General features: G+C 38.7%; 1 protein-coding gene across 3 annotated transcripts in view; it reads left to right on the forward strand.

Annotated features, from left to right (window-relative positions):
- Positions 1-20,860, forward strand: part of COL6A2 (collagen type VI alpha 2 chain) — a 64,458-nt gene extending 43,598 nt beyond the window's left edge. For 2 of the 3 annotated variants that reach the window (XM_081944010.1, XM_081944011.1), the window contains exons 19-28: positions 416-466; positions 2,311-2,346; positions 2,787-2,849; positions 3,628-3,690; positions 4,590-4,625; positions 4,969-5,014; positions 5,913-6,065; positions 6,774-7,226; positions 8,664-8,702; positions 17,954-20,860. In XM_081944010.1, the coding sequence (XP_081800136.1) occupies positions 416-466; positions 2,311-2,346; positions 2,787-2,849; positions 3,628-3,690; positions 4,590-4,625; positions 4,969-5,014; positions 5,913-6,065; positions 6,774-7,226; positions 8,664-8,702; positions 17,954-18,561 (1,548 nt within the window). In that variant the 3' untranslated portion in view covers positions 18,562-20,860. Of the gene's footprint in view, positions 1-415; positions 467-2,310; positions 2,347-2,786; positions 2,850-3,627; positions 3,691-4,589; positions 4,626-4,968; positions 5,015-5,912; positions 6,066-6,773; positions 7,227-8,663; positions 8,703-13,022; positions 16,951-17,953 lie in introns of those variants that run through there. The other variant, XM_081944012.1, reaches the window with a different exon arrangement.
- Positions 20,861-24,272: the final 3,412 nt, after the last annotated feature.

A 24,272-nucleotide genomic window follows, 5' to 3' on the forward strand; every position in this document is an offset into this window, starting at 1 on the left:
CCATGCATATCTTTCCAGTACTTTTGATTTTTTTTAAATGTGTCTACCACTTTTGGTAATTTTTTCTTCTGTTTCCAGGCATTTCAATTGTCTATTATAGTATGTTTTCTTTATCGTGGAAATTATTGATGGCATTGTATACCATGTATAAAACATTTGGTACTAACTTTCTTTAAGATTATAAAAGAAAGCTTGGGGTAAATTTTATGGAATTGGTGATTTTATGGATGTTGCAATATAATTAAATCTATGTAAGCTGTCCAGAGTCATTAAAGTTGGTGGTATACAAATAATTGTAATATATAAATAATAAGAGCTAAGCTCAATTGTCATTCAGATTAGTAAGAAGCAAACTTCTGGAATCTTTTATATGAAATGTTTGAATTGTATCTTTATTTTCTTGTTTTAATCGTAGGGTGATAGGGGAAGACCTGGATTAAGTGCACCTGGTCCCAGGGGATCCCGGGTATGTTTTTATGGTGTGGTATATTTATATTAATTCTTAACATAAAGAGCTTCCCAGAACAAAGCAGAAGCACTATTAGAAAAGTTCATTTGTGGAACAATCCATGAGAAAGTCTCTTCTCTGTCTTTTATTCACCTACTTATATTTTTAATCCTTCCAAGAACAGCAATTTCCTGGCTGATTTAGAAACCAAAAATCTCTCTCTTTGGAAAGGCAGAGTCATTTACATTTACATCCTCCTCTTTTGAACTTCTTAGAATGTTCCTGCAAACATGCAAATGCATGGTTTTCTGACTGTTTCAGAAAATACTGCCAAATTAAAAGCTGTAAAAACAATATCCTTGTGAGCATACTTATTGTGAAAGATAAAAACACAAGAGAGCCCTTATCCTCCTTTTAACATTTACTAAAATAAACAGAGCCACCCCTTCCCCGCTGCCTTCCAATATTTTCTAAAGAAATTAATCTCCTTTTCCCATCTCTTTTGCTCACGTCATGGATAAGTGAAAGAAATGAGGTGAAAAATATAGCAAAGCATTGATTAAAAACATACAACAGAAAATAATTTTCTAACTAAGCAGTTTTACAATGATTTTCCTTTACAAGTAGATGAAGGAATTATCTTTGCAACAGATTATTTTAAATGCAGATCCATTCTAAAAAATGCAAAAAAATTAATACTTAAATGAAAGAACAATTAAGAAAATGTTTTATATACAACTAGCATACAGTATACTTTAAACTTTTATTGTGAGGTGAAGAATATATTTTTTGAATGTTTAACCCATATACATTCAATTCAATGTCCATTGACAGAGAAAACATTGACAGACCATATTTAGCCATAATAGGTACATTGTATGTTATGTGAACCAAGCAAACTGTGTCTTATTCAATTATTATTAACTATGATTTAATATGTTGTGATGGATTCAGTTTTTTGGAATATTGTTCATCAGATATTTTACTACTCTCATTCTCCATTGAAACCAAGGGAAATTGCTTGATTCCTTTGGCCCTCTAAAAATTATGTTTGTCTGTTAACTAATGTTAGATATTAACTCTGTCTGCTATAGTTTCCAAACATGTCCTCTGTTCAGGCGGGAACAGAGATTGAATCCTATTTGTTAAGAGGTCTGACAGCTCCCTATAAAAGGGCTGTGACCCCTCTTATAAATGCCTTAGTTGTATCCCATAAGTTTTGTATGGATGTATCTCCTGGCTCGTTTTCTTTGAAGAAAAATCTTAATTCTTGGTTAACTCTTTTAATATATTCCTGATCTTTTAGAATTGATCTATTGAGTAACCAACGATAACTGCCTTTTGTTTTTTCCAAATAATCCTCATGGGATTGTGGTCAGCCCATAGATTGGGTTCTATATCTATCTCCTTCACTTCTGAAATTAACTCCATCGGCAGCCAGACCATATCTATCCTTGACCAGGATTCGTGTCTATTCGAGTAGAAGGTATATTGCTTTCCCTCTGGACATCTTTCTCGCCATACATCATACAGATTAAGTTCTCTGTCTGCTATAGTTTCCAAACAGGTCCTCTGTTCAGGCGGGAACAGAGATTGAATCCTATTGGTTAAGAGGTCTGACAGCTCCCTATAAAAGGGCTGCTGTCAAACCATGAAGTTGCTGGATTGTACAGACTTGTTGCATTAAAATAAAGAGCTGTTGTTGCGTTAAGCCAGTGTCTGCCTTCTCACTACCCAATCTAACAACTAATCTAATGATTTAATTTATTGATCACCATATGAAATTTTATGTTATACTTTCTTATATTTGAACAAATCTATGGCAAGACAAAATGAAAACTGGGACACTTTTCTCTTTCTAGGGTGACAAAGGTGAAAAGGGACAGCCAGGCCCAGAGGTATTGTATACTTATGTACTTGCTTTTGCTAATAAATTGGACATTAGGTGATGTCATGTTATTTTCCTTCATTTGTTGAGGAACTGATCCCAGAAGCAGCTATGAGAACTGGCAGGAGGAAGGTATAGGTAGCGTCCATAGTGGAATTGCTCTGGCGTCTCTTGAGTTGCCACTAGCAAATCAAGCCACAAGATTAATACCAGTATTTCTCTGCCCAGCAACTTTAAGAGGTGTGGACTTCACCTTTCAGAAATCACCTCCTGCTGAGATGTTCTTCTCACAAACTTCGTTTTATTTCCATTTAGCTTAAGCCCTTAACTGAATCAGGCAGAACCCTCTTTCTGAAGGAATAATAGAGGAAAATGAGGTGTTGAGAAGAAAATAGTGAGCTATAGAGGAAAATACAAAACAAACTCTTCTTTGTGCCATTTTTGAGAAAGGGTGCAAGAGGTGACCTTGGACCAAAAGGACTTAAAGGGAAAAAAGGAGGGCCAGGTGATGATGTAAGTAGACTCTTGATCTTACATTCTCTAAACTGTTTAATAACTTTCACCATTTGACGTCTAATTTAATATTCTGATTTAAAAAGCATTTGCTGTGTGCTCTTCCACTGCTCTTTGGCTTATCATGGGTTTAGCTAATAGTAAACTCATATCTTTTATAAACTTACAGCTTCTCTCATAGGCTTTAAATTATACTGTTGCCCATGTAATCTTAAGAATTAGAACATCCCTTATATCTCATATATAATTGAATATACATTTATAATTATTGTATTGTATGTAGATAATATGTATATCATACACATGACAAGGAGATTTAAACACCAGAGAGCTTGTGGTTCCAGGTTTCTCAGGCCTGTGGTTAAAATACAGTTGCAAATTTTACTGGGGTACCATGTATTATATGTTTCCTGCAATGGTAATAATATTTGAAGCCTGCTGAATTTTCTCAGAATTCTTTAATGAATTAAAGATTAGAAACCTAATTTGAATGTTGTACTGGTTGGGAACTGTTTCCCTCTTGGTTCTATTTCTGCTTATGGCTGAAATGATCTTACAGGGGTTTTTAAAAACACTGCAAATGATGTGTATGTGTGAGAGAGAGAATGGAGGGGAGGGGCAGAGAGAGAAATAACTATATACCCAGAGAGTTATAAATCCCCTTTAAACTCTCTTTGAAACAATAATCTGTATCCAAAGAGCTGTCATTCATTTTCTGTACTCTTCAGTAAAACCTTCTTCATTCACTGCCTTTAACTGCATTCCTCTGTCTCTCTAGGGAGGTGTCGGCCTTCCAGGTCCGCCTGGATCCAGAGGATCAGATGGTGAACCTGGACCCGAGGTATTATAGTTGTGCATCAGGTTGGACATTATTGCAAGGCTCCCTTCCCTTGGGGTGAGGCATTTGAGCAATCCCAAACCAAGAGAAGCAGGAGGCAAAAGAAATGACTACCTTGATATCCCCCAGTAATGTGCCTTTGTCCCTAAGATGGGAATAAAGTATGTCACTTTCTAAGCTCTGACAGCAGTCCATTTACTTTATGTCTGCAGAGAGGTTGGTAATGGTGCTGCCAGCACCGCAAGTAACATCCATTATTTTCTGTAGGCTGTAAAAAAAGCAGACCAGTTAGAGATGTCCTTTCCCCTTTAATGTAGTGCTTACCTCAGGATTTCAAGGAGAAGAATTTGTATGCTGAGCCCCCCTCCCCCATTCCCTTGTCCTTTGAACACAAAGTTGCATCAGAAGCACTCTGACATTTTGTCATATTTCTATTACTCTGTTCCTATTTATATCTAATTTATTCCCAACAACTATTTTTGGCTCTACCAAAACACATTCAGTCCCTCAATCAGAACCATCTCATTACTCTCATATCTGCTACTATCTCTCATTCAGGCCTTTGTATAAAAAATAATCAAATCAGTGAGACTTTTAAATCTATCTGTTTGCTATGTATATACACAGAAATAGATTTATGCTTAAACCACATGTTCGTGTTCAAAAAAATAAACCTTTTCCTAAGTTATTTATCAGCAAACTGTGACATTCACAATCATTCTTAAGCCTCTGAATGATGCCATGATGCATTTTCTATGCTCTCCTGCGTTAATTCTACTTATTTAAAGCAACACGTATATTTCCAAAAGCTAGTGAATATTAAAATATATTGCAAGTGGATTTATTGTTTTTCTTACATCCTGAAATCTCTGAAAGGTGGATACTGTCATCTTCTTTTCTAGGGTGACCCTGGTCCTCCTGGAGATCCTGGCCTAACTGTAAGTCAAGAACATTTTTTATACTGCATGCTCACTTTGGTCACTTTGCTGCCTTTCTTGTATCAGTGATAATTTGTTGTGAGCTATGAAAAAGCACAGCAAATGCTGCTTCACACTATTTGGCATAATAAAAATTATAATCAGAAGCTGATTTTGTTTTATATATATCTTAATGCATGTACTCTCTGATCATGTTTTGTTGAAGATAGGCAGATATTTGTGGACTTATAGTGTTACAATAATGGAACATTGGAATGCACATTACAGTATAATATTTATAATAATCTGCTGATGTCCATGTATCTCTTGCATGTATAATAGTTGCTGTTGTTGTCGTTGATAGGACTGCGATGTGATGACCTACATCAGAGAGACCTGTGGCTGCTGTGGTTTGTTCGGAGTCTTTGCATGATCTTCATTTAGAGCAGAAGGGTTCTCTGAAAAGGGAGAAATTATACCATTTTATAGGGGAAAGTTGCCATCATATCATAGTGTTCTTCAGTTATTTGATGGCTAGGCTAATTTTTGACAGTTTAGGGTATGACTAGTAGTCCTAACATCAAAAGAATTTGCAGAACTGTAGATGACTCTAAGCAGTAGTTTTGTTTTAAATTCATTGCAAATAGGCAGAAATAGTCACAGTTACCATGGATGTCTGACTAATGTAGGAAATAACCCAGAAGGATATTATTTATTTGTTTTGTTGGTTCCTTTAAAATTATTGACCATTAACTTAGAATTGGATGCATTTGGAAGTGAAAGAATGTAATTTTACTTTTTTTTCTGGGATCTGAACTGACATCATTATTCACTCTGAACTAACAATGGCTGACCAAGCTGCTTAATTAATGCGATCCAGCATTTAGCTGTACCAGGAGCTTAAGCTTCCAAATGCCAAGCTTTAGACTATGTTGGAAGGGGCAGTTTAGAAGCACAGCTTTGCCTGGGGATACATGGCCTGGATAATCTATGGTATTGCCTGACTTTCTGCATTTTGTATTCTAGTGCCCTCACATCACTATCTCTCACCATTCGTATTAGCCATGTTGGCTGGGGGGAATAGGGGGAACAGGCCAATATATTTAGAGAATGCCAGGTTGGGGAAAGCTAGTTTAGCAACCACTCAAAATTTTAGCCTCTGGTTTTTTCACATGTGCAGTATTCAAATAGGCTTCAGGAGGCTCCATACTTTAAAATACTTCTCAGTTATTTGCAGTGCATTGTTGTTATAATTCTGGACTCATTTTATGGTGGTATTCCTTACTATTTTGTCTTCCTTTTTCATAGATTGTGAGAAGCGGTGTGGTCCATTGGACATTGTCTTCGTCATAGACAGTTCAGAGAGTATCGGCTATACCAACTTTTCCTTGGAGAAAAATTTTGTTATCAATGTGGTGAGCAGGCTAGGGTCCATTGCCAAAGATCCAAAATCTGAGACAGGTCAGTGACTGACGATTTCTTTTTACAGCTGAATATTCTCCATAGCTGCAATGGTCTCCGATACTTGTATGATGACATACATTTTTTCACTCACTAATTAATTGCAACATAGGAAGCAATATCTGATCCATGTCACTATTACAAATATTTGCTATCTTGACCCACCAATATTCCACACTGATCTAATTTTTAAAAAAAGATATATAGAAAAATCTGCATTTGGACTCAGTTTTCTCTAACATATCCACAGACCTTTCTGATCAACCTCTATGTGCATTGGAAGCTTCATTGGAGTAGTTGGTTTTCTACTTAGTGCTGCTTTTACGGGAAGGATGATACAATAGAAGAGCCTCCAGTGGTGTCATCAATACAAAAAAGATCCAAAATGTCCTTTTAGGTCTGTTCTAATGGGCAATATCAATGGCAACTGATGTCTTTGTGGTCGCCATATGAGATATGAGATTATGTCAGTGTCAATTGTTATTTGACTTGGGAACCATCCCTTTCCCTAAAGATCAAAAATGATACTTTTTCTGAGCATTATTTTACAGTAACTGTATTAATGGTCTCTAAAAATGATTTCAAATCATTGGCCCAGTACGTATGTGAATCTGCATTCAAACAGGGTGGGGGTTAGAGATCACTGTGATGAAGGGAAAATAGATTATCAAAATCTAGGAATTATGACTGAGCTTATTTTCCTGGCAGGTGCCCGTGTTGGAGTGGTACAATACAGTCATAAGGGAACCTTTGAAGCCATCCAGCTCAACGATAAGCGCATTGACTCACTCTCTAGTTTCAAAGAAGCAATGAAAAAGCTGGAGTGGATTGCAGGGGGCACCTGGACTCCCTCTGCACTTCAGTTTGCCTATGAAACACTCATCAAAGAAAGCCGGAGAGACAAAGCCCGGGTGTTTGCTGTGGTGGTGACTGATGGACGTCATGACCCTCGTGATAAAGACTCAAACTTACAAGCCCTCTGTGATGGAAATGTTGTGGTCAATGCCATTGGGATTGGAGACATGTTCAATGTAGATGAAGAATCGGAGACTCTGAAAGCAATTGCTTGTAATGACAAGAACAGAGTCCAAAGAATGAAAGTGTTCACTGATTTAGTGGCTGAAGAGTTCCTTGACAAAATAGAGATTGAACTCTGTCCAGGTCAGTCAATGCAAGCTTCGCTACAGCTAATTGCAAGAAAGTAATATGGCATGTCGTAGTTTTCATACATTTGGGCTAAGTATTATGTTCATGGCCATTTTAAAAAGTAGCAACTGTCAAGGTCTAATGCTGGGATGGTGAACCTGTGGCACGCGTGCCACAGGTGGCACACAGAGCCATTTGTCAGGGCATGCAAGGCGTTGCCCTGTCAGCTGGCCAGCTGACTTCAGCCTTTTTTTGAGGCCATGTTTCACCCTCCCCAGGCTCCAGAGGCTTTATATGAGCCTGGGAACGGCAAAACCGCCTCCCTGAAGCCTCCGGAGTGCAAAAAACCTGCCCTATGGGCAAACCGGAAGTTCAGGAACAGACATCCGGTTTGCTCGTAGTGCCGATTTTAGCCCTCTGGAGCCTTCAGGGGCCTTCTGGAGGCGTCCCTGACGGCTCCGGAGGACTAAAAACGGCCCTATGGACAAACCAGGACTTCTGGTTTGCTTGTAGGGTCATTGTTTGCCCTCCGGAGGCTTCAGAAGCTTCCCGAGGGCCTCCGGGGGGGGCTGTTTTCACCCTCCCCAGACTCCTATAAAGCCTCTGGATCCTGGGGAGGGTGAAAAAAGCATGTAAAAATGGGGGGAGCACGGTTATGCGTTCATGCGTGCTCAGGGTCGTACCTTGCATTATGGGTGTGGCACGCCCGTGCACAACCTCCCTGCGCTCCCCCCACTTTTGGCACGCAAGCCAAAAAAGGTTCGCCATCACTGGTCTAGTGATATTCAGAATTGGAAGGAATGGCCAGTAGGTATTGCTCTGGTCCAGCACTGAGGCTTTCGCTTTCAAATATTGACTGAAAGTTTAAATCATAGTTTGTGTGGGAGAAAATTGCATTGTTTTAATAAGATAATGTTCATACCCAACTGCATTCATAGTTCACTATGAAGAATACTGCATTTGCTAATGCAGTTTAATTAAGAAGGCCTGTGCAGCACAAAGCACAGAGTCACCATATTTTGTACCCACTAGTAAAGTCTTAAAGGACAGTTTTCAAAGATTGATCAATGTAGTCATTGCCAATTTTAGAGTGGGTCTGAATACCAGTTCTACACTGACACTTGATTAGGCTATCATCCATAATGAAAATGAGGTTCAATTGGTTTGTTGTTAGTGATGGAGTATTCTCTTAATCCCTTTGCTTCACTTTCATGCCAAAGGGGGAAAAGTTCCTAGGCTGTCATGTCATTGTCCCTGCATGGAAGATCATTTTGAATCATAAATGGCCCAAGAAAAAAGGATTAATTAGCTTCTCTTGGTTGCACTAGTTTAAAACTTAATATTTTCAATATCCCGCCTAATTGTTGATATGTATACATAGCATACTGTTGTAGTTGTAAGCTAAATGTGATCTGAATGATGTCCATCAAGTATTTTTTATTCTTTTTTCAGATCCTCAGATTGTCTGCCCTGAACTACCCTGCCAAACAGGTAAAACAAAAACGATTTGAACTATGATCCCCTTCCCTTTCCATTCTAATTTAACTCTAGTATGTAAAAAAATTCTGAGCTAAACAAAGAATAGGTGTTCTAACTCATATTTTACATCACTTCTAAATGTTATTCCTTTTTAATGTTTAATTCTACAGGTAGGTGCATTCTTGTATTATAGCTATCCTGCTATACGGATATGTTGTAAATATCCCGTTTTCTCAAACAGTAGTTTGTCAAAGCATAAAAACCTCTTCTGACAAGCCCCTTTTGAGAATAGCAACCTAATCTTGGCCCAGAGACTAACCATAGGAAAGCAAAGGTCTTAATAGAAGCACTTGGGGAAGTGATCTTGCCATTAATCATCAGTGATCAAATGCTGGTTTATGTTTTGACACATTTAAAACTGGTGAAATCCTGATGCTGACAATTCTAACAGTAACCATAATGCAGAAACTGAACTCTTGATCAATACATATAAAGTAACTCTAAAGTTTAGGACAAATTTCTGCTATTTCAGGAATATTCTCAATAACTTTTACATTATGTTCTTCATTTCTCCCTTGTTGGTACATGAAATATGCCATCCTTTTTTGTCTTACTACATGATTAGCTAAATTAGTTTACATAAACATGTCATCTTCCAAGATAGAAAGTCCAAAATGGCTCATAAGGTAAAATATAGAAACATTAAATATTGCAATCAGTAAAAGTAATTAATAATAAAATATCATTTCAACTTAATACTTGCTGTTCCATAAAATGCAGCTCCTAAGGGATGAGGATAATGATGGGGCTTAATAACTTCAATTGGTATTATGTTGTAGAAATGTGCAGAAAAGGCTCTTTCTCTCACAACTCACCATTCTGACTGCTGTCAGAAACAGAAGTACCTCTACTGCAGGTAGTAAAGTGATGCAGCTGTAATGCTGAGGTTATCAATTCAACTGAAGCATTCATTACTTCTAAGTGAAAAATGCATTCTAATTTATATTCAGAGATACATTGCTAACCATTGCAACTTGGCAATGTATGTATCATATGCGTAAATCTCTAATTCCCAGCAATATCTTATGATGTCTTCATGCAAAAGCTGCAGATTCTGACTTGGATATCACTAGTGCAAGGGTGACTTAGATCTATTCTTTCCAGATAGGTGACACACTAATTTATATTGGTAAAATGTTACCAATTATCTTTCCTTTCATAAGGGCTCCCAATTTGTAAATTGTGTGTGTTAGAGAGAATGCTACCATATGTATGAAAAGTTTTGATTGATCTCTTTATTTGAAGCATTTCTAATGTGAATTCAGTTTTAACTTGCTACATACATCAATCTGACCATCCATCCATCCTTCCATCCTTCCATTCCTCAAAAAATTGCCTCCTAATTAATTAATGCCCTGTGAGATCCACCCAGCAGGATACCTTGATTGAGTTTGCCTTTCCACTGCTGGGTAACAGCACAGGAGTCTCTATTTCAATGTCATCTTCCTCTGTCTCTCTTTCTCAACAACATTAATAAGGAAGAAACCTCCAAGTGTTGATTTAGAAATTGCACAGCTGCCCTCAAACGTATGTGATTTGGTTCTTTTTTAAGTTTGGTAAAATAGTTTCTTATTTATCAATATAGACCTTAAAATTACACAGCTATCAACAAATTAGAATAAAAATAATCAAGACTTCAAATAATTAAATAAAAAATATTAATACTGGAGTGATGTACAACCTCTTTAAATCTTCCCTTCAAAATTATAATTCAATTTCACTCACAAATTGTATATCACTGTTTAGAACAAATGTCTTTGAATTGCTTTCCAGTGTTTAGCAGTGATTTTTTCCAAAATCAATTTAAAAGAGTTATTCTGCTTACTATCCTGCAGTTTATGTTCTATGACAGGGATGTCAAACTCAAGGCCTGTGGGCTGGATCTGGCCCATGAGATGCTTAGATCTGGCCCACAGGACCACCCTGGAAATAGAGAAGTACTTCTGTCAAAGAAAATGGAGCTGGGGGGGGGGCGCACATGGGCCTCCCAGGCTCCATTTTGGACCGTGATGGCCTCCTGCAGCCCTCTGCCAGAAAAAACAGAGCTTGAGGGGCTGCATGCGGAAGGGAGGGAGGGAGGAAGGAAGGAAGGAAGGTCCTGCCTTAGCACTTGGCCACCAGCAGCCCTGCTGCCCTTTTGCCATCCCCTTGTCACCTTCTCTCCTGGTGGTCTCCTACCATATCGCCAAGGATGTTTTGGTTACAAAACCTAGTCTCCTTGTATGAAGAGGGAGTTGGCCTCCCTCTGACCCACATACTTTGCCCTCCTGCACACACCTTGAGCAACCTGGCCAAGGAGAGAGAGAAGAGCAGCAGCAGGAGGAGGTAAATGCAGGCAGGCATCCCTTCAGGGAAGTGAGGCTGGGCTGGGCTGTGGGGTCCTGGTGTCCTGGGAGTTTGAGGACCAGGCTGGGTGCTTGCCCTCTGCTGCCTAAGGCTCTGGACAGCTTGCATCCCCTTCCGGGGGTTCTCCACATGGTCTGAAAGGGACAGCAAGGCTCTTCTGGAGGACAAGGGCTTGGCAATCTCCCTGGTCTCGCTTTCCTAGCTGAAGACAATTGATCCCCCCCCAGCTCTGCCCGGGCCATCACAGGTGCCCCCGACACAAGTGATGTTGAGTGGCCATGCCCACTCTGGCCACCACTACCCCAGCCATGCCCACCCAGCCCACTGAGGTGAAATACAACCCTGATGCAGTCCTCAATGAAATAAAGTTTGATAGTCCCAGTTTAAAGCTGGGATACAAGTCTCTTACTGTACTTCCATTCTGGGTATTTTTCGTATAAATCTGACCATGACTTTGTTTTCACATTCTCCTCCAAATAGTAATAAATCCTGGTCTTGTTGGATGGTATAGACCTTATGTATCTGCTCAAAATACATTTTCAAAGTTATTGATTTCTCAAGCAATGCAACCTGATTTTGTTCCAGTTTTGCATTATCTCTTCAACAATGCCTGATTACTGTCCTTATAATTATTGCTTTAAAATGGGATATGATATCATTATTGTCTGAATTCCAGTGAATTTGTCCTAAACTTTCCAGAGACCAATCTTAGCATTGCTGCCTCTGAAAATGTTCCACCTTTTATTGACTTTGCTGTACGTTTTGTTAGCTCCCATTTCCCTAAATATTCAAAGTTGGAGTTTGCATGCCAGAAACCTTTAATAATACACCATAAATCATTAATATTGCTCCTTTGCTATTTTCCTTTGTTCAAGAGTAATTATTTCAAAGACCGTAAGAGAACACAGATTTCCTTCATGTCTTCATTTAAAGGAATGGTAGAACTTGTACATAGTAAGCTTAGTCCTAAAGTACTGGATCTCCATCTCTTTGTAATGAATAGAAAAGACTGATGGGGCATCAGTGGAGAAGCGTAAGGTGCTCCCCATCTGGATCAAGGGATTCAGCACTGTACAGCGAAATAAAGTATGAGCTCAGTAGAAAGCAGCCTGGGCGGGGGACAAATACATTAGTCTGATCAAAGGACCACATTTTCAGCCTTGTTTACTCATCATATTAATGCCTTTCATAAACATGTACACTCTGTAATATACAATAACTAAAAAAGACACATAACAACAAATCAATATTAACATATCCATAGTAAAAATCAAATGAAGCTGAATTGAACCTGAACTTTCTGGAACTTACTATAAATTCAGGGTCTGCTGGTCTCTTAAAGGGTCTTAAAGGCAGCCTGGCACCAATAGACACCATGTTGCCTACCTGTGACATGGGTGCTGTTGGGCTAGAGTCCATTTACTGTGGTCCACAAAATTCCAACACTCTTTTGATAATATTTAAGGAATATTCTTCATTGCCTGTGCTGTAACAGACTAACTTTTCTGCTATTTGGATTTCTGGCTAAATATCTATATGTAGTGCTCATGTTTAAATAGTAGTAGAAATTTTGGCTACTTTAAAATGTTTATTTTTGCTTGTTAACTTTTAAATGTCCCAATAATTGCATTATCTCAAAGAAATCATAGCTGCAGCACATAAGATCACATTAAAACCAGCAGCAGAATAAACAATATGAAGTTTTAAAAGCACTAAAGTTATTTTAAAATGCCTTGGAAGATATAAAAGGACTTTTTATGACCGTGACAAACTATAGCATACGGGGCTCTGGGGAAGGTATTGTCCAGGCTCTACCATATTAAAATTCACTGGCCAGCAATTCAGCACCATTATCAGTATATAAAGCCAGCAGGATCTGAAATCAAAGCATAGCCTTGAAAATATTCTTTTGACACTCACTTGCAGATGGGAGGTACCCAGTTACTTTCCGCCCTGTGGAGGTCGAGATAACTTTGCCCAGCACCAAACCTATGATCGCCCAGTTCCTGAACTCCACGAGGGAGATCCAGGACCCCAGCATGTATACCCAACTGGTGGCCACCTTGGCCTATACCGCCGAAAAAGCCAAGTTTGCCACTGGACATGAGCGGCAGGAGTGGATGGACTTGTTCATTGATACTTTTAAAATGGTGCACAAAGAAATTGTGGGGGATCCAGAGACTGTAATAGGACTTTGCTGAAATGATTATTTTGCCTCTAAGACAAAAATAAATGTATGGTTTGGCCTACAAAACTTAAGATATTTAAAAGGACAGCCCTTTTAGCTGAAGGATTTCTCATTTACTTTTTATTAATTCCAGATTATAACAAAGAAGCTTTTAGAATAGGAATGTTCTCAAATGTCTGCTCTGGCGTGGCTAAGGCTTACATGCAGTTTTATTTAATAACCAGTGTCCTGGCCCTGGCCCTGGCCAAGAAATGTTTCCAGCCACTGCATCTCCAGACAAAAACACACAGAAGGCAGGAGAGTGTAATCCTTTAATTCCTTACCTTAAGACCTGTCTGGGCTGAAAGATTGGCATATTTGCTAAAGCAGAGACTCTAAGATCATGGTACACACACACACACACACACACACACACACACACACTCCTGCAAGAATCTTCTTGTCAGTCCCAAGAGATTGTTATCAATTGGTAAGAAACGGGAAGCATTAAAGAGATGGCCAGAGAATAAAGAAATTAAGTTTTAGAGGTTGTCCTCACTGAATGACCGCAAAAGGGATTTACAACAGATTCTTATAGTTACGAACATTACAGTGTTTCCCACAGCCACATGATTGTGATTCAGGTACTTGGTAACTGGTTCACAATTATGATGTCACAACATCCCATAGTTATGAGTTCTCCATTTGTGACCTTCACTGTCAGTTTCCAACAAGCAAAGTCAATGGGAAAGCTGACAGGAGATTGCAAATGACAATCAAGCAACTGTGCAAGATTTGGCTAACAACAGCAATTGGGACAGTTGCAACTGCCATCAGATGTTGGCACAGTCATGTGATGTCATGCTTAACAACCACATTACTTAATAATGGAATTGCCAGTCCCAATTACCATCGCTAAATGATGTGGTTGTAAATGTAAAACAGACCCAATTACCAAAGTTAAGCAAGGGCAACCTATATTTTAATTAATATGGCATATGAAATGCTTGCTATATTTGGAATACAGACCAATGGTGGCTCCCCTCCAGAAAACATTCAACATCCTTACTCTGAAAAATCCAAATTAAGAAGAGTGACAACATTCTGCTCTTTGACTTCCCAAATAGTATTTATAACATGATGTTTACAATTAAGTTGCTATATGGAATGTTTCTAAGTGTTCAATGTGTGTCTCTTTCTCTACTGAAACCATGGCATGACCATCATATGTCTAACCCTAACTGCTTTTAAGAACTGGTGAATATCTTGTGTCCATTCTTCTGCCAACTAATTACCTGTAAATGCCTATCTGTCTGACTCTTTCTTTTACATCCAAGATCTTTGGTAGATAATTTAGTAGGTAATCCCATACAATGGTTTCCGTTATTTGCTGGACTGTGTCAAGTAACCTTTGGGTCTTTTGGGCCTTCCTCTTACCCAGATGGTCCTCAGAAGCAGATATCATTTTGGGAGCATCCACAAATGACCCAATAATTGTAGTCACAACCAAAATGGCACCTACTTCTGGACAGCACCATGCAACTCTATATAGGAAGGAAATGTAGCAGATCAGGTGCTTCTCTTTCCCAAAGGTAATTTTTGGAAAAAATAAGTGGAGTGAGGAATGATGGAGGAGAAGAGGCCCAAGAGTGTGCGTGACCCAGCAGGAATGGAAACTATGCAAAGGCTCCCTTGGGGTGGGAGAATCCCTGGAAGAACTGGGGCAGGCTATGTGTAAACTGGGAGGTGCTGCAGTGCACCCCATGCTCCAGTTAATGATCCATGTGGTTACTTAATGTCTGCAAGGGAAGAGCAGGATTGACAGCCTCGTTTAATAACCGCCATTACTTATGACCTTAATTCTGGTCGTACGTCAAGGACTCTCTGCAGTTATTCTAAGCATGTTAAAAAATTGTGCTAAGAATAAGAAAGACTAGGACCCAAAATTATTATTTTTAATATTAGATACCAAGCAGTGTCACACCAAACCTGAAGCTACTGAAGATTCACTGCCTTTCTGAGAAATTCCAGAAATATAGAGCCTCCAATAGTATGCTGGAGGCAGTCTATATGGCTGCTGGCACCAGCCATATATTGTAGAGACTGAGAGATATTAAGTTAAACCTCTGGCTTTGGAGTTTTTTTTCTCACTTCAGAAGACCATTCCCATATGGCATGAAAAGCTGTTACTATATTCAGAAAACTCTCACAGCCCTCAACAATTGTGTAAGGTACATAGAATCATAGGGCTGGAAAGGACCTCGAAGGTCTTCTAGTCCAACATCCTGCTGAAGGCAGGAGCCTTACACAAAAGCAGTTAAACAGTTGTCCAGTCCATTCTTGAAAATCTCCAGTGATAGATCATCCACAATCCAAAGAGACAAGCTATTTTATTATTTAATTGTACACTCTGGCTCGTAATTAAGTCGTGGTCCACCAGAACATGTACTGATATAATGACCTTATTTATAGTCTGGAGTTGTTAAAGACCATAGCGAAGATAATTGGAATTGATTGGATTCTAGTTTCAAGGCATGAACTGTAGGATAGTGAAGCTAAAAAGAAATCTATATTAATGCAATCTTTCTCTGTTTTTTATTTGTTCAGTTTCTTATTGTCTCCCAGTTAACCTTCCTCTTTTAACATTTTATGTTATGCTAATTGCATTTCTTATTGCTTGCTAGTCTTACAAATGCAGGTGGCAACTTTTAAGAAATCTGTGTGACTGGACCAAAACATAGAAGGAAAAGAATATGAACTCACACTTATTTTGGAGGAAAGCCTAGAGATAGATGCGTTAACAGGTTTTCCCTTTTACCTCTGGACCTGCATTTTTCAAATAACACCTGACTCAGCCAGCAGGCCAAAACAAAAAAGGCTACAAATCAACATGTGCAATAATGCCAGGGAGTAATGGTGAAAGGTGACTTTAAAGAAAGACTTGGAACAGTATAATCCAGGCAGTTGAACAACAAAATACACTAAAACAATAGAACCTCTCTTTTGGCATAAATTTGCTGGTACAGACTATGCCTAATAATGTTTCCTGGCATCCATAGAAATAGTAATAATTGGAAAAAATGTATAGGGAGAAGTACATAATATAATTAATTTGTAAATGTTTGTCCATCGTTTATATCAATTGGTTAAATGTTGGTACCCTCCTTATAAACTGGCTCAATCTGAAGAAAATTCCACTCAGAAACTAGTTTTCATGCTCAGGAACTTGCCTGGCCGCTGTCATATTGTGTGTAGAGTTATGCACTGGTTTTATTCTGTTTACTGCCACTAACATAGGCTTCAATCACACTCTTACATGACCTTAGAAATAATTTGAAACAATTTTTGGCAATTCATGGCCAGTGGTAAGCAATCTCAACAAAGCTCCCTATCCCCTGTGTAAATCTGTTTTAGTTGTGATGTAACAGGAAACAAATGAAAGATTTAGGGACTTTTTACAGTGCTCTTCCCAAGGAGACATTGGTGTACAAAAATGCTTTTATTTTGGGTAAAAGTTTGTAATTAATTTATTTAGCCAGTAAAAGTTTTATTCTCCATAAAATGGCTTATAATGTTTTCTGTTTTTGTTATTGTCATTTTGCTAATCATGCCAATAGCAATATGTGCAATGTGCTTTCATATGTGAAAGCAAAAGAGATGAAATCTTAATAAAAAGTGCAAATCTTGGCTAATAGAGTATTATTTATTGTAACTTTAATATATGTTTTCAAACAAAAATCTAGCTAGGTTTAGGCCTTATTCCAAGTAAATATAATTCTTGTTTAGCAACCACAATTGGGACCAGCAACACAGCCATTAACTGAAGTAGTTTCACTAAGTGAAACTGTGACTATGCTTATGATCTTCCTTCAATTTTCCTCTGCTTTACGGACCTATACCACCACATTTATGATCATAAATGTGAGACTTGGTCTCAAGATTACTTTTTCATTACCATTGTAACTGCAAACAATCAGCAAACAAGGCCTATCTGTAGTGCTTTCCCAATACATCCCTTTCTTATTTGAGAATTTGAGAAACTTACAAAGTTCCTCAAATTCTTTGCACTAAAGAAACATTTGGAAAATATAGTCACAACCCTCCTAAACAATGCCCCTTTTCTATGTTTTACTCTTTAAACCCAGGGGAGTTCAGAGTTTTTGGTGAAGAAGTTAATGGCTGAATGGTATTTACATCTGTCTTCCTGCCTTCTCTATTTTAAATGCTTTTAAAAATAAATGCAACACACCACAAAATTAATCAAAATTAAGTATTTATACCACTTGGATTGTTTTATATATTCCATGCCATAATAATACCAACTTTTCAAACAAATATACTGGTCAAAATGTTCTTCAGTTAAAACCTTGACTACTAAGGGTCTAAGGGCATATGGCCCACCAAAGACATTCAATTTTTTAAATATACAACTTCTTTTTTCTGTTTGTACTTTTCTTTTTGTTTGCATGGATTTCCACTCCACACCGCACTTGATTTTTAAACTCTGCCATTCTCTGAGTTTAAAGTCTCAGTGGGTTTATGTTATAGGGGGAAGAAGATAAAAGAGTAAGCATTCCCCCACCTGATCTCAAGTCTTAGAATCTCAGAATGGAATGAAATCCTTTCCCCATCTTTTTTGAGTTATGTATTCTAGAGTCCTAATTGTTTTGTTTTCTTTCCCTACACATAGAGTTTTCTGTTGCCCAGTGCACACAACGTCCAGTTGACATTGTCTTCCTCCTGGATGGCTCTGAAAGAATTGGCAGCCAGAACTTTCGCAGGGCCCATGGTTTCATAGAAGCAGTGGCTGAGCGTCTTACCCTGGCCAGAAGTGACAGTGATGACATGAATGCACGCATTGCCCTGCTACAATATGGAAATGAGGACGAACATGACATAGTTTTCCCATTGACATATAATATTACTCACATCACAGATCGTTTAGCTGAGATCAAATATTTGGACTCCTCTTCCAACATTGGGTCTGCCATCATATATGCTGTCAACAACCTTGTCATCAACACACAAGACAGGCAGAAGGCAGCTCGGCGTAATGCGGAGCTGTCCTTTGTCTTCATTACAGATGGCATCACAAGCAACAAAAACCTGGAAGAGGCAATTGATTCCATGAAGAAGCAGAATGTTATGCCCACAGCTGTGGCCATAGGCAGTGATGTGGACATGGATGTCCTGCTGAAAATAAGTCTAGGAGACCGGTCAGCCATTTTCCGGGAGAAGGACTACCTAAGTCTCTCCCAGCCTGACTTCTTTGATAGATTTGTTAAGTGGATCTGTTAATTGTGAGGTAGACGCCAAAGCTTTTAAACTCCTATATTGTTACATGGTTTTTTTTTAGCTAAAGTATGCTGCCAGAAGGTAGCAGGCACAAATTTTCAAGGGAATTTATTTTTATATTCAAAACTGGTAGGTTTCTTTCAAATGTTTATGGTGCTAATTAAAAACAAAATAATAGGAAGCTACAGAACACCACCGTATCATTTTTCATGCTTTAAAACATTGTTTAAGATCCTTATATTGTAATACTTTTGGTGCTGAATAGAGGAACTCTGCATTCAACATAAAGCATAAAGAACTATCATCTCCAGTTGCCCCAAGGATCCATCTTAACCCTCCTCTCTCATTATTTCCTACTCATCCATTTACTGGTAGATGGGTAATTCCATTGTGCCTTGATGGTGATGCTAACATTTCCTCTGTTTTCAAGGAGATACTTTGCAGTTGAAACAATAACAGGAAATATTTTTTTATCAGTGCTGAGTCTTGCACTTGGTCTATTCCATTTGTAAACACCTAGTCTTCCTTGCTTTCTTTCCATGTACTTGCTTCAGGGTTGCAACATTGGATGGTCCCTCCTCTATGATTATGCATGTAATAAATGGACTTCACAAAGATATCTGTAGCTATTTCATCTTAGAAAGATCTAGGAAAAGAAGCTTTGTTCCTATACAGCAGGGGTGTCAAACTCAAGGTCCACAGGCCGAATCCAGCCCAGGGGGTGCTTATATCTGGCCCGTGGGGCCAGTCTGGAAATAACAGGACCGGCCTGCAGTGTTTCTGCTAGCAAAAATGGGGTGTAGGTGGGGGATGCCCCCCGCAACCGCTTTTGGCCTTCAGAGTGCTCCAGGAGGTCTTCCAGGCCCAAAATAGGGCCTCCAGAGTGCTCCAGGAAGCTGGAGGTTATAAAAGGGAGGAAAAATAAAATATTTTACCTTTCAAGTATGCATATTCTGCTACCATATGCCAATAATTTGTAGTTCTAGTCTTCCTATGGAGTCAGTTTCTTGATCTGATCTCTCTCTCTCTCATAAGGTGATCAAGTAGGTCAAGTAAAGCAACTCACTATATCATCCACCCATTTTTACTACCTTTTATGGCAGCCATTAAGTGAATACAGCTGTCATAAAGTGACTGCCATGGTCTTTAAGCAAACTCTCTGTTCTCCATGAGGCAGTTTTTGTTGGAAACTGGAAGTAAAGTCCATTTCTGGCAAAAATGTAAATTGCAGATTACTACAAATAGCCATAAATGCACATTGGTTGTCGAGCACCAGGGAAGGGGGTGAGACTGAACTTTGAAACTGGGTCATAAGTCATTTTGGGGCAGTCTGTTGTAACTAACTGATTGATTGTAAGTGGAGGATTACTTGTACTGATAAGATATGGCATCCAGTCTTCCTGTGCCAGTACTGTTCTACTCCCAAGGAAGGATCCTCACTAAAAATGGATGTCAGTATAATGTAAAGAAATTCTGCTGGATTCTCTTCTGGATTTCCTGCTACATTTAATTGAAACCAAGTGCCATCAGCTTTCAATGTTCCATGTATACATCTGGAATTTCCCTGACTTGACTTAGTAGACCATTTTAATTTTTTTTCACAATAATCATGATAAGCACTATTGAACTGAATCCCAATTTAAAGTGTACTACTATGTGCATAAAGGAGTCTATTGGAACTGTATTTGAGCATTCTGCTTTTATTAGGTCTTCATTAGAATAAACAGTTCCATCAAATTGCTTTCCCCAATCAAGGAAATTGCATAACAGCCATTTTTTTTAAAGCCTGCAAATGTTCATGTAAAATTGAAAGAAAGCATGACTACGTATTTAAAGAGATGGGGGGAAGGGTAATTGAAGTGTTACATAACAAAGATGATAACTATAAAAATTCCATAAATTATGAACACATGAAACCAAAAACATGGTTTTACAAACACGGTTGTAATTTAGAATTCTGCACTATTAACATGGAGAACATTTTACTGCTTTGCACACCTCTACTCCAAATAATTTGTGGTTTGTTTGGGGTTTTTTTTGTTCGACACCACATATGCTTTCAATCTTTTAGTGAAAATATATCTTTGGTTTTATTTCTAATTGCTAATAATCTCTTTCTTTCATAAATCATAGATTATATTTTCTCTGAAATATAGTGTGAACTATCCCAAGGGCCACTGTGCAAAGCCATACTAATTGATAAGCAATGAATACCCAATGTCAATGTATTCCTGATATACTATTTCTGGAATAACTTGAGCCAAAATTACACTCCTGATGAATAAAAACTTTTTTCACAATATCCTAATATTAATGTCATTCTTTTTATAGCAATTTAGAATTGGAAAAACCAATATAGCTCTTTTACCATATATGCTTGTTTTATTATTTCTTTAATTATTAGAATTAATAATCAAACAAGAATATAATGCTAATGTTTATGTAATATAAGTTCTAATTCATAATTTCCTATTAAATTCAAAGCTTTTTTAAAATTGACACAAAATGGTATACTACAGTCTTTGCTCTTGTATAATGCTTCCCTCAAGTGCAGCTCAGTTACTGGTTACTATATGAATGTTTTTCATTGATATTATGAGAAAAATATGGAAATATTTTGCTACTGCCACTTTATTTAGTTGTGTAAATTTTTAGACTTGGACATCTAGTCTACACCTTTGGACTAAATGACAGTCTCTCAATAATTCTACTATCTGTAAATGATAAACCGAATAGCTGATACAAAAATATTTTTCATTAGTATTTCTTCCAGGAATTGTTATGAATTTAACAATATATCATATCAGTGTAGTGAATCTAGATGTTGCCTTTAATTCAAAAGCTCTGCTGTGTGGATAAATTACATTGAAGTTCAACACATTTAGAGCTCACCAAGTTGGGATAAGCTAACTTGCATGTTTCATGATTCATGGGCATAAGAATATACAGTAAAAAGGATGGAAGAATTTTAAAATATTTTTGATTGATGAGAGTTCCTGAAGAACTGTACTCATGCTGGGGTGAAAGTTCTTCAGTCTGAATCTGAGCTGCATCTGGAACTGCCACTGACTATGCTGAAAGGAAAAATGATTAAAGCTTATTACAATTGTTGATATTTTGCATCTATTTTCCTTTTTTATTTAACTTCTGTATTAACTGTTTCATTTCTATTTGTTTCCTATGTTTTTCATTATAATGCTTATAATGCTTATTCTTTGTGTGATGTCCGGGATGACTTGCAGGGGGATGATAGCCTGGAGGTGGTGCAGGAGGGTAGTATCCAGGCCCTCCAGGGGGTATTCCAGGTAAACCAGATGGTGGATGAGATCCATGATGATTTCCGCGATGATGCGGACTCTGGAGAGGATCCCCCACTGGCCCAGGAAATCCATGCGGAACAGGCTGGCCAGGGTAACCAAGACTGAGTATGGTTGCATTCCTCGTCCAGGGTATGGTTCTGTTTGTGGTCCAGGAACAAGAGGAATTGTCAGGGTTTCAAGTAACACCCCCAACAGAAGTAAGACTACAAGGCAGACATTTTCCTCAAAGTTCCATTTTATTAGAGATGTCATATTGGCACATCTGAGAAAACCCGAATCTGAAAGTTCCCCCCCAGGTTTTTCCCATACAAAGGAAAGTCAAAGTCCCTTCCCCTGCATCAACATGTCCGTCACATGGTCCAATCAGGTCACTGTCCCAACTGGAGTTGTTTCACAGTCACACCACTCCAGGTGCAGGCTGAATGTCCTTGGCTCCCAGGGAAAAGAATGTTGTTATGGCTATAAATCTCACCCTGTCTCCATCCAACCCCCCTCCCATTTCACACATCATGCCCATCCACCAAGTGTGGCAGCCCTGAAGATCCAAAGAAAAATATAGTCTCCAGGGCTGGCAGGAATGGGCTAAGATCATGGCATCCCACCTGGCATTCCTGTCAGCAATATAAACATGTAGATACTGAGCCCTTCTTAGTTGCTGATCATCTTTAAAGGGGATTTCATTCAGTTTAAATACATTAGTTGGAACAATGGATTATTTTTTTAGTCAGGAAAATGACCTACCCTTCAGCAAGGCATTTGACAAAGTAGACCACAATCCACTTGGTAAGCTAGAAAAATGTAGGATAGACAGCATCACCACCAGATGGATTTGTAACTTACTCAATGAGTAGTCCTCAATGGTACTACGTCTACATGGAAGGAAGGAAGTAGTGGGGTATCACAAAGTACTCTTCAATATCTTCATAAATGACTCAGATGAGGGAATAGAATGGGAACTATTAAATTTGTAGATGACACTAAGCTGGCAGGAATACCCAACACCCCAGGAAGAAAAGCTCAGGATCCAAAAAGAACTTGACAGACTTTAACACTGGGCCTATCCAACAACATAAAATTTAATGTGCAGAAAAGCAAGGTTTTATATCTGGGCAGGAAAAACCAAAGGTACAAGTACAGATTAGGCAAAACCTGGCTCAAAAACAATAACTGTAAGAGGGACCTTGTAGTGTTAGGGATGATCACTTAAACATGAGTTAGCAGTGTGCAGCAGCAGCAAAAAAAGTTAATATAATCCTGAGTGTAGAGGCATAGAATCAAAATCACGTGAAGTATTAGTATAGTAAGGCCACACCTGGAATACTGCATCCAATTTTGGTCACCACACAAAAAAGATGTTGAGATTTTGGAAAAAGTGTAAAGAGCAACTAAGATGATTAAAGGCCTAGAGACAAAAACATGAGAACGGTTGCAGGATTTATGTTTTAAATTTAAATTTGTGTTTAAAAGTTGAAATAAGCAAAAAGTAAGTAAGAGAACTCCTGTCTGATGTTGATTAATACAAATCACTGGGACCTGATGGATTATATCCAAGTTCTAAAGGAGCTGGCAGATGTCATCTCAGAACCCCTGTATCACATCTTTCAAAAATCCTGGAGCATCGAGGAACTACCAGAGAATTGGAAAAGAGTTGATGTGGTTCCCATTTTTTTAAAAAAGGAGGGGGAAACAGACCCAGGAAACTACAGACCAATCAGCCTAACATCATTATCCCAGAAGATACTGGAAAAGATAATAAACAGATCTGTCAACATCTAGAAGTTAGAAGTTAGCATGAGTTTGTTAAAAACAGATCATGCCAAACCAATCTTATTTCATTCTTCAACATAGTGACCAAATTAATAAACCAGCAAAATACTCTGGATATAATATACATAGACTTCAGCAAGGCATTCAACAAAGTAGAGGACAATCTACCTCTTGGTAAGCTAGAAAAAGTGGGATAAATAGCATCACCAAAGGTGGTATTCAGCCAGTTTGCACCGGTTCCCGTGAACCGGTAGCGGAAATTTGCATAGGTCGCTGAATCGGTAGCGACCTCTGGCTGGTCACACCCCCGAACCGATCATCTGCTTGCTGCTCATTCATCCTGCCCACCCACTCACCACTCGCTCACACTGCCCACCCGCTCGATGCTTGCTCACCTCACCCATCCCAGCCATATTTTGCCTTCGCCATGCAGCCCACCTACGGACCTTGCCAGTTGCCTCTGTGCCCGCTCTGCTCAGCTCACCAAAGGTAAGTAAGCATGCTACCCGCTTGCCCTTCAATCCCCCAGGGACATGCCATTCCCCAAGGGAGCTGCCGCCCATCTTGGCCGGATCAGGGAATGTGCCATTCCCTGGCTCTGGACTTGCCTCGGAGCTGCCATCTGCT

The sequence above is a fragment of the Natrix helvetica genome (assembly GCF_964273705.1).
Source record: "Natrix helvetica genome assembly, chromosome: 2".
Classification (NCBI taxonomy): Eukaryota; Metazoa; Chordata; class Lepidosauria; order Squamata; family Natricidae; genus Natrix; species Natrix helvetica.